The 10,612-nt window shown below is 53.7% G+C and overlaps 2 protein-coding genes across 5 annotated transcripts in view; one reads left to right on the plus strand and one right to left on the minus strand.

Annotated features, from left to right (window-relative positions):
- The window catches only part of PCBP3 (poly(rC) binding protein 3), a 54,784-nt gene extending 51,021 nt beyond the window's left edge, over positions 1-3,763 (plus strand). For all 4 annotated transcript variants that reach the window (XM_019007352.2, XM_019007350.2, XM_019007346.2 and 1 more), the window contains one exon: positions 3,351-3,763. In XM_019007352.2, the coding sequence (XP_018862897.1) occupies positions 3,351-3,365 (15 nt within the window). In that variant the 3' untranslated portion in view covers positions 3,366-3,763. The remainder of the gene's footprint in view (positions 1-3,350) is intronic.
- TRPM8 (transient receptor potential cation channel subfamily M member 8) overlaps positions 1-10,612 on the minus strand; it is a 688,444-nt gene that overhangs the window by 111,902 nt on the left and 565,930 nt on the right. The gene's annotated exons all lie outside the window — the stretch shown is intronic.

Here is a 10,612-nt window from a genome sequence, read left to right on the forward strand (position 1 = left end):
GGTGTTGAAACCATTGCAGCATCGCCTGGGAGCATGTTGACGACAACAAGGATAACGGCAAAATCACAAGGATTTTGTCAAACTCAGCTTTGATTTCTTTGGGATGACTCAAAAGGAGATTTGTGATGATACATCCACAACCATGCCACTGGGAAGAATCTCTGCTATTGGAGTGAATATTCAGTACAAGGTGAACATCCCAATTAGTCAACAGAATAGCTTTAATACATTGCTTTTCTCTCCCAAAACAGTGCAATGTTATCCAGCCAGAACGATTCAACATTTCTGGAAGTGACCAACTCAGCCAAGCTCTTTAGGAATGAATTGTTTAGGGGGATATTTTGACTTTGACTGGAAAGTATTGGTCCAATGCCTCCCCCTGCCCCTGGAGTGTGGGGGTCTTGATCAGAGAGGGGCCAGTTGAGGTCTGTGTTCAGCCCCTTGGCCTCAGCCAAAGGTCCCCATTCCCCCTGCATATCCTTGTTGTGCTCCCAAAATTGTTTGGAGTATTCTTTTATGCATTTATTTTATTTTATTTTTTTTTTTCCTAGACTGTATTTGCAAATCTAGTACAAAATAAGTCTGAAAAAAATAGACTGTTTCCCCTGAGGGAAAGTGACTTTCACTGGAGAGACTCTTTAAATTTCGTACTCTCTTTGAGCTGTTATTCCGGTGTTTGTTATTGAATCCATGCTAGTCACTTTTAATTATGCTAATTCCCAGTTTATGCTCCATTAGCAAGGGAAATGTCCTGCCTCCGGTGCGGGCAGAAGTAGAGTTGCTGGGGGATCTCTGCGTGGTGTGGTAGGGATGAATGCTTAATCCCATTTTCTCCTTGGCCACAGGGATGGAAGGCATCTCCCCTAACCCTGTCTGGCTGCAGTCCCCCGCCCCGGGGGGGCAGCCTGTCCCCAGCCCCGGGCTGGTCACTAGATGTCCCCATCGCCCAGCTTTTCATGGATACATCCACAGCCACGCCAAGATGTGGGCGGCACTGGGATGTCCGCTGTTTCTAGCCGCTGCTCCGATGCACGCAGAGGACATCCCGCACTTTTGGAAAGGGAGTGGGCTTGTGTGTGTGTGTGTGTGTGTCTGTGTGTGTGTGTGTGTCCCTGACACTGGTGATGGTCAGTGACATCCCGCCAGCGGGTGACTGGCACCGTGTCCCTCTGCAGGAATGGTCCTGTCAGTGGTGGGACCTTCACGGAGCCAGCCCACATGGGCAAGGATGTGTGGTGAGCATCTCCTTGGCCATGGGGGGCACAAAGCCACCCCCTTATGCTGGCCCGAGCCCACTTGGGCTGGCAGAAGGATAAGATTTTGATGGAGAGGTCTCAGGGGTCTCCATCCGTGTGGTCCCAAGGGAGGCATTCCCAAGCTGGCTGCTCTGTGCCGTGGCTGGCAGCAGGAGCCTCTGTGACTGCCAGAACAACTTGCAGAAATGTCAAGGTCTCTGTGCAATCCCCCTGCTCCCATGCTGGATGTTACAGGGAGCTGGGACTATGCTGAGATGGATATTTTTGCCTTCCCTTCAAAAGGAATGCAGCTGCAGATCCTGATCTGCTGTGGTGTGCAGCAAGCCACAGGCCCCTGTCCAAAGGGTAACGTGGCAGTGACTTTTAGGAAGTACTGAATGTACCAGATGTGCAACTTCCTCCGCTCCAGATGTGCGGCCCCCCTCCCACTCTGCCCTAGCAATCGTTGTCCTGCAAAGGGGAAGATGAGATTCCAGATCGCTCCAAAAGCATCCTGCAGACCAAATACAGCCAAGTGCAAAGCCAGACTGGCCCTGGATTCCCACACTTGTGTTTAGGCAGTTCACCACAGCGATGTCTCTTCCCAGAAATTATGATCAAGTCCACTCTGCACATGGGGAACAAAACCAGCCAGGAGATGGGAATGAGGATGAAGCAATGTGAGGAGTCTTTGGGTGTGAGCCCCACACTGAACTGTGGCCTGTGGCTGATTTAGGGCACACATGCTGTTTCCAGAATGAACTGCTTTGATCCCAAAAGGATAGGCCACGATGTGCATGAAGACTTGAATATTTGAAAAAACACTTGGAGCGCTGTGTCCTGGTTCCCTGCAGGCAGTGTCACTATTTGTCCCTGGAGAAAGCCTGTGTCTGAGAGCATTTGTGTCTGGATCAAACGGGATGAGAAGCCCTTGGCTCAGGAGCTTCTCCAGGTTTTGTTGTGTCTGATGGGACTGGGTGGCACAGGATGCCCCACAGGAGCGTGGGCATGATGGGGATGCTCTGTGGAAGTGTGGGCACAGTGGTGATGGGCCAGCAGCCAGCTGGCAAGCATGGCCAGGCACACGGAGCACCGAGAGATGGGGCAGCATTGCTCTGGAGCTCAGGACTGTGTGCACAGCTTGGGAACAAACCACAACAGATCCCAAACGAATTCTCAGAGCAAAGAGGAGCAGGCCATGATGTGCTCACCCAAAAGCAGTCAGTTAGCAGTGTGGAGGGTTTTTTGCTGGGAGGACATTGCAGTGATTTAACCTGAGGCTGCTGCTGCAGCTGGTGCTGTGATTTTCCCAAGGGATGCTGCTCTGTGCTACCAAACACGCAGCCATGCTCCCAAATCTCTTCCAGGAGTGCTGCAGTAAAAAAAAAGCCAGTTAAAAATGCAAACCCAAAGAAAATGCCATCTCTATGCTTAAAACAAATTTTCACTTGCAGACTAAAATTTATTCTTGCTGCAAGTAGACCTCCCTTCCACATATTTTGTGCTGAAATGTGATTTCCAGAGACAGAGGAGGGTGCAGTGCAGTGCCAGGCAGAGGCTGTAGGGGATGTGTGCCCTTCCCCAGTGCTCTTCTCTCATCTGCCCATTACCCCCAACTCAGCAGTGCCCTTACCCATCTCCCCCAAATCTCGCTGAAGGGGTCCAGCAGAACCAGCTCTCCACAGTCACCATCCCTGCAGCCATGGGTCTGTAGGGCAGAGAAAGGGCAGATCCTCAGCCTGGCAACAGCCTCAGTGTGTTCAGATGGCTTCTCTGAAGCTCCCAAAAATCCTCTCTCAGCCCTCAGTGAGAGTCCATGAGGCAAATTCAGCACTCTGGGCAACCAGCCAGACTCACCTGGCAGCGCAGCTCACACTGCATGTGTTTGGTGTGAGCTCTCATGGAAAAAAAGGGAGGTTTGTTGACGTGTAGCAGAGCTCTGTGTGGGCATGGCTCCTCCAGCTTGGCTTTTTGGGGTGTGGATGATTTCAGCATCGCTCTGGAGAGCTGCTTGGGGTGTTGAAGCAGCCTCATGTTTGTGTGGCCCAGGAGGCCAGCAGGCACCAGTACTGGAGCCTCGGCTGAGCACTGACCATCTCCCTCACTTGCCCCCAGCTCTGCAGACCCTGACCCCCACGGGAGGAACACCTTCCCCGCCTGACCGGAGCGCTGCAGCCGACCCAGTGCCAGTGGCTGATGCTTGAGCCCTCTCCGAAGACGTTGCCGGCTTCCCACCAGCTTCTCCCACTCCTTCATGGCATCCTTGGGACCACTGTCCGAGCCCCCAGCCCACAGCTGCCCAGAGCCCGCTCCTTCGGCCAGGGCACAGGGCAGCAGCGGGCTTGGGGGGCTGGGGCAGCAGCTCTCAGGAGGACAGCAGCTCGCAGCCAGCGTGCGGCGGTACCCACTGCGAGCCAGCGCTTCCCACTGCCCCTTCTGCGCTCCCTGATCGCTCCTCACGCCCCTGCCGCTTTGCAATGTATTTCGTGGCTTATCCGTGTCATTGCAATAAAGCTTTTGTTGCTTGAGGTGCCCTCCGTGGTGACTGGGATGAGGCTGGCACCCACAGGGAGAGCTGTGGGGTGCTGGGGGTGCCCCCGTAGCACAAAGGCCTCAGTGCCTCCACAATGGTTAATGGGGAAACTCAGCCCGTGAAGCAGACCGTGGTTTGGAAAATGAGCCTCAGAGCCCTGGCTCCACTCAGCATCAGGAAATGATCCCACATGGGAGCAGGGCTGCCAGGACGGAGGGGGAACGGGACAGGGGGAGCACTGCAAAGAGAATCCAGAGTGTTCCCGAAAGGCAGTGACAACCGGGATTCATTATCCATCGGGAGACGTGTTTATAACAAGTGAGTCACCGCCGGGCCCTGGGAGCAGCCCAGCAATCTGGGCCCTGCCAGCAATCCGGATGGGATACAGGCTCCCCATCCAGCCCCACACAATGGCAGCTCTCAAACATGTCCCACCAGCCTGCCACATGCCAGTCCTGCTGGACCTTGGAGCAGCCCTGGTGCTATTTTTGGACACACTGGGGCATGGTTTTTCTCTGTGATGCCTCCTTTTTACCCAAGAAGAGAAGCCAGAGTACTTCCCCAGCTCTGCATGTTGCCCTGGTGCAGTGAGGGTCTCCATCTCCAGCCCATCCAGCCCTGGGCTTGACACACATCCAGGAGAGGCCAGCACTGCCTGCCCAGACCTCTGCCCTATGTGGAAACAAAGGCAAAAATGCTATATTAAACTTTTTTCTCCATCTGGAATTATATTTTCTGAGTGAACATCACCCCTGCTCACATTTGGCCCTGCAAAGGGGCTGTAGGCAGGCAGGCAGGGTAGTTCACCCTTCTTTACACCCTTGCTCAACCCTAGGGTGCAGCAGCCCTAAATCTCTGTGGAGCCTGGAAGTCATCCTCCCCCTGTTTGTGCCACCTCTGACATGCCCTTGGCTGGGGTGCCCAGCCCTGCTCCCTGACAAGCTCCAGGCCTGTGGCAGTCACTTTTGACTAAAAACCAGGTTTTCTGGGTTTCGCCTGCCCAGGAATTGGTTGTATGCTTTCACTTGGAGAAAAGTCCCTGTTGCTGCTCCCAGAGCAGCAGCGCCAGACCACCCCAAAGCAGAGTGTCACCAACCAGGAGTAATGCTCTGGGAAACGTGGCTCAGGGGTCCTTTCCCACCTTTCTGCAAGCCCTGGGCCATCCACAAAGCACCTTCCGTGGCCTTTGCTGAACTGGAAGACTTTCCCTGAGCCAGAGCCAGCCCAGGGTGGGAGCAGCCCCAGGGAAGGAGTCAGTGGGGCTGTGTGTGCAAACACCCCCAAAGGTTGTTTTGCCACCCATCCCAGCAGAGGGCTTGAATCACTGCCAAGGCTGCAGAGGTGGGATGCAGAGGGATGTGAACCACCTGCATGCAGTGGCTTACCCTCTGCAGAACTTACCAGCTGCAAGAGGAAGCTTCTGTGCCCCACTGAAGGCATTTAAGGGTGCAGAGGCCCCACAGTCCCATCCATTGTATCCAGCCCTTCGTGCTGGCTGCAGCTCTGTGGCTTCCTGCTGAGAGGGTGAGTGTTTGGAGATTAAAACAGGCTGTTTACCTTTGGCTGTGCCTCTGAAAAATAATAAACTTTCAGGGGGTGGGGAAGGAGATGCTTATCTTTACACCCTGCTGTGATTCCCCTGACTTCAGCTTGTGCTGGGATCTGCTGCATGGAGCAGAGAAAATAGGCTTGAGGAGAGTAATCCTAGAACCGTGGGGTGGTTTGGGTTAGAAGGGACCTTAAAGACCATCTTATTCCACCCCCCTGCCATGGGCAGGGACACCTTCCACTATCCCAGTCTCCAAGCCCTGCCCAGCCTGGCCTTGGACAATTCCAGGGATCCAGAGGCAGCCACAGCTTCTCTGGGCATCCTGTGCCAGGGCCTCACCACCCCCACAGGGAAGGATTCCTTCTATATATCCAACAAAAAACTACTTTCTATGTAAAGTTATTCCCCCTTCTCCATGGTGAGATGGTTTGCCTTTGCGTCTTGTTCTGTGGAAGATCCAAGGAAGATGCTTTGCACTGCTTGGAGTGGGCTGGGCAGGCATTCTTGCCAGAAAGTGTGGCTGCCTTGTTTCATCCTTCTAGGAAAAGGCTGCAGCTGGATCTGGCTCTGGTATGGAGGGAACTGGGCTGCATGCCTTGCTCTATCCTGGGAGCCCTCTGGAAGGGCACAGACACACGCCGAGCCTGGATGGCTGCTGGGGTGGTAAAATTAATGAGTATGAACATGCATGCTTAATAAAAATGGGAGCAGAAACAGCCTGAGAAGGGACTACTGGAGACCTCTGGGAGTTTGCTAGACACTGCAAGCTCCTGGGCTGGGGTGGATCATCCCCATGGAAAACTATGGAAAGGATCCAGCTGCCTCTGTGCTGCGCTGTGCCAGGAAGCCAGCTGAGATATGCAAAGGGCAGCCAACAAGGAAGATGCTTTCTCCATCCTTCCCAAGGCTTTGGGGTCTAGTGCCTGCATCCACACGGATGCAGGGTGGGGCTGCAATCCACGGTGGAGGAAAAGCAGGTTTCCAACCCATGCTGCTCATCCCTTGGCAGCTTGGTGCTGCAGGCTGGGCTCTGGGAGCATGGGGCTAGAGACCAGCGCTTGCAGTCCCCCCAGCTGGAGGCAGCACCATGTCTGGCGGCTGCTCGGCTGTTCCTCGAGCATCTGGGGCCTGCCTTCTCCAGGGAACATGTGCCCAGCCTGGCAGGCACTCTCCACTCCCTGGGAATTGCCCACACCCTGCCTTTTAATTGCAGAAGGATGGAAAATATTCCCTGCTCAGCTGCTGGTGGGGTTAGTGCATTTTTCCACCCGTTTTTCATGGATGTGCTCCACAAGAGGGGGCTCCTCTGTCCCCTGTCCCTCCAGTGATGACCCCAGGGCTGAAGGTGGCATGTCCCTGGCTGCTGCCTTTTCTCCAAGAACAGGAAGACAGTGCAGGTGTTGCTGATCTTTCCAGTTTGAGCCAGTTTGGTTCCCAAACTATGATGTTCCCAACTCCCCAGACTCCACACTTTGGACTGTTTCTGTTTTCTGAGGAGGTGGAGGTGGGGGGGAAGCCCTAGAAGTGAATTTTTCTTCAAGCCTCCACTGTGCAACAGAAGAAGAGAGTGGGACTCTTTCACTGTGGGGTGTTCCAAATGTGTGATGTCCTGGCATCCTGTGGCTCCCTCGTGAGTTGAGGATCCCTGCAAGAGCTGGGGTGGCCCAGGAAAAGGATCCTGAAAGCGTTATCTTCTCTCCTCCATCTCCCACGCCATATCCGCAACCTCCCCTCTCATCTGACCCTCTCATCTTCCCTAAGAAGCTGAGCCAAGCTTTCCCACAGACCCAGACAGCCATTAGGGAAATATTATTACCAGATGGTTTGTTTTTTTCCATAAGAACAGAGGCCAGAGTGAAGTAATGTGGAAAACATTAACCCAGCACGCACCATCCTGGGTGTGGGGATGTGGATTTGCTGCTGGAGCCATGCTGTGTCCTGGCTGTGCCAGCACGGAAGAGATCTGCAGTGTGGGCTGGAGGGGGACACTCACACCCTGGATGTGCTGGATGGATGGGAGCTGGAAATCCCTGCTGGAGTGGACGTGACCTCCTGAGGTGGCTTGGGAAGGGAAGAGTGTAGCCCCAAACGGTGCTGGAGCGGAGGGAAGGCTCCCCCCAGCCAGCTCAGCCGCAGCTGGCACACAGCACAGCAGGGAAGTTCACACCAGGTCAGCGGCTCGGAGAAGCACCATGGCCCAGCTGGGCCGTGTCTTCCAGGGTGGCTTTGAGCCCTTGGCAAGGAAAGGGTGCCAGGGGGATGCTTTGTAGGACTGTCGAGGCATTTGGAAGATGGGTTGTATCTTCCACTGTGTGTTTTTGCAGGTGGGAGGATGCCAGACCCTCCTCAGGTGCTGCCTAGGCCCACTCTGCCATGGTGAGATTCTCCCAAGGCACCTCTGGGAGAGGTGATGTTATCCTGCTCAGAGGGATTTCTCTGCTGCCTCCTCCTGCAGAGATCCACTGTGGGAAGCTGAATTATTACGTGCAGAAGCACCACAAGCCTTTCTTTCCAGTGGGCTCACGGCATGGCTGCTCCGGTGGTGCACAACTGAGCATGGAGATGGGGAGGACACTGGGATGGAGGCTGAGACAGACACCTTGACGTCCTACAGCCAGTCTGGGGAGCTGCTGCAGCCCCTGGCAACCAGACACATGGGAACATCCATCATCCCAAACATTTCCATCACTAGCTCCATCACATCCCCAGCAGTGGGGGGAAGGTGACAAAGATGACTCAGGCAGCTGGCAGGGCACTGTTGTGCTTTGTGTGGTTACAACCAGGGAAATTTCAGTGTTCCCTAACTGGGGCATCTCCCAGCACTATCTGAGGAGACAAAGTAGCCCCAGCTGCAACCTGGTGCTTGGTCCTTCCCTGCTTTCCAAAGCACCCTTTGGTTCTGTATGTACTGATGGGTTCAATCCTGGCTTTTCCAATGGGAATTAATTTCAGCTCCTTTCCATGTTTATTATCTTAGCACAATTTTCCATTTCCAAGTGGATTTGATTAAAGAGAAGAAAAGGTTACATGGAAGAGTTAATATCAGAAAAACAGAGCAAACTCATTCTGTTCTCAATCTCTGGGAGGAGAAGAAGCAAAAATTCTGTCCTGAGTGCACTTTTTTTATTTTTTCAGCACCCAGTTTGGTCTGGAATGGGATTGGAAATTTAGTGCAGTGCTGTGGGGAAGGGGAACACCCATCCCCTGGGGAATATAGGCACTCTGGAGGTGCCTTGCTCATCTTCATAGCACACCAGAGGGAAGCTGATAGATAGAGGAGGTCCCTTGCTCCCATCAGGGGAGACAGAGCCATAGGGCTCAATGTCCCTGGCCTTATCTGAAGAGGAAGGGAATGGGGACATCCTCCACAGGCACGTGTTTTTGGATTTTGGGATACAATGACATGCTGCTAGTGCCAGTGACTTGGGAGCAGATTTTTTCTTGCAAAACTACCCCACACTCCTCCAAGGAAATGGCAATTCAATGTCCTGGGGACACTGCTAGCTGTTGGCCGTGGTTTAGCACCACAGACCTGGGAAAGACAATGACTTAAAATGCTTTGGAAGGGAGACAACACCCCAATCCAGTAATCCGGTCAGATGCTCCTGGGACATTGTGCTTGATGACAGCCCTGGGGGGCCAGGCTGGGCTCCAGGCAAGGACTGGGATCCCCAGCGGGGTAGGGGGAGCTCCCTAGGGCACACGGGGTCTGACAGGCTGCAGCTGCTCAGCGCCTTGTATGGTCAGCAGGCGCCTTGCACAGGCCATACCACGATCATTAAGTCTTTGCTGACACAGCCAGCTGGCCTCCAGCTTGCTCCAGCTCTGCTGAGCTGCTCCCAAAAGGGGTTTGCTTTTCCCTGCCCACAGGCAGGGGGAGGTAGGCTCTTCTTCTGCTTGGGATATTCTCCTATGAAGGAAGGGGAGTGAGGAAGGGAGAAAGCTAGAGGAAATGACTCTGCTGAGCTGATGCATGAAGACAGGTCCCTTGCCAGCAACCCCTTTCTGTCTGGTTTTCAAAATCCCGGGAGAGTTCCTTCATGGTAGCCCAAGGAGGTGTGTTGGTAAAGCCATGAAGTGTCAGGCAGCAGGACGTGTCCCTGGGCACATTTGTTCTCCGGGACAGCATCTTCAGTAGGTTTGAGATGTTGTGAAAATTTGCCTTGCGGTGCCCTCATATCCTGGTGCCACCTGTGCAGCCTGGCAAAGCCCACACACCTCAGTGCCTGGGTGGCTGGTTGGACTTGATGATCCTTGATGGTCCCTTCCAACTCAGATTTTTCTGTAAATTAGTGTTGGAGCTAAAAAATAGGTGCTTGAAGTTTTTTGGATTCATGAGGCTTCAGTTCAGCACAGTTTGCAGATTATTTTCTGCTAGTTTTGGACTGTTTATCCAAAGAGTCGTTATTTGATGTATCTGCCTGTGTAGAGTGGACAAGCTCCTTCACTGTTTTAACTTGTAATCAGTGGAGCTTCTGGGTTCTTCTGAGTTGTCTCAACTTGGGGTGCCAACAGGCAAACCTGCAACATTTCCTCCTGACCATCCCCACAAAGATGCTGTCAGATGACAGGCAGGGTGACAGAGGTGGCAGTAGCCCTGCACAGTCCCCCAGTGTGACAGGTCTCCTGCTGCCTTCCTGCCATCAGCCTGGGAGCAAACAGTTTGTGCCTGCTGGGCTTGTGTTGTTGACTCTTTGCTCTTTGGAGCCATCAATGTTTTATTTAATGACAGTTTTTGGTGCCCTCCTGTGCTTTTGGGAGCAAGTTACAGCTGCAGCTGTACTGGGTTCAGCCCTAAGGTATTTCACCTCTTCCCCCAACCCTCCATAGCAAATAATGTTCCCACTGTGATGAGGGGTTTGACAGGACCTGGGACTTCTCCAGCACTGTCTCCAGCTCTGGCCATAAAGAGCAGATAGTAGATACCACCTTGCTGTAGAGGTCCTCAGGCTCTCCTGCCATCTTACAGAGTGGGGAAGATGCACATCTTCAGATATCCCTAAGGAGTTGTGCTCCTGCGTCTACCTCCTGGCCATGACAGCTTTGACCCGTTCCCAACTCCCTGCTCTGAGCGTGGCCCGGGAGAGGGGTTGTTCCTACTCTGGGGTGCCCCTGGGGGTTCCTCCTCAGGAATAAGCCTCTCGTGCTCCTGACTGCCTTGAACAGAAAGCCCTGAAAGTCAGGGAAGAAAGCGTTTCTCCAAAAATGCTGTCCCTCCATGGTGTCCCCATGCCTGGGCTAGGTTCAGCTGTGCCGAACAGTGGGGACTCCCCTGGCAGAACCCAGGCCAGCTCT

This window comes from Parus major, chromosome 7 (genome assembly GCF_001522545.3).
Source record: "Parus major isolate Abel chromosome 7, Parus_major1.1, whole genome shotgun sequence".
In the NCBI taxonomy this organism is placed as follows: domain Eukaryota; kingdom Metazoa; phylum Chordata; class Aves; order Passeriformes; family Paridae; genus Parus; species Parus major.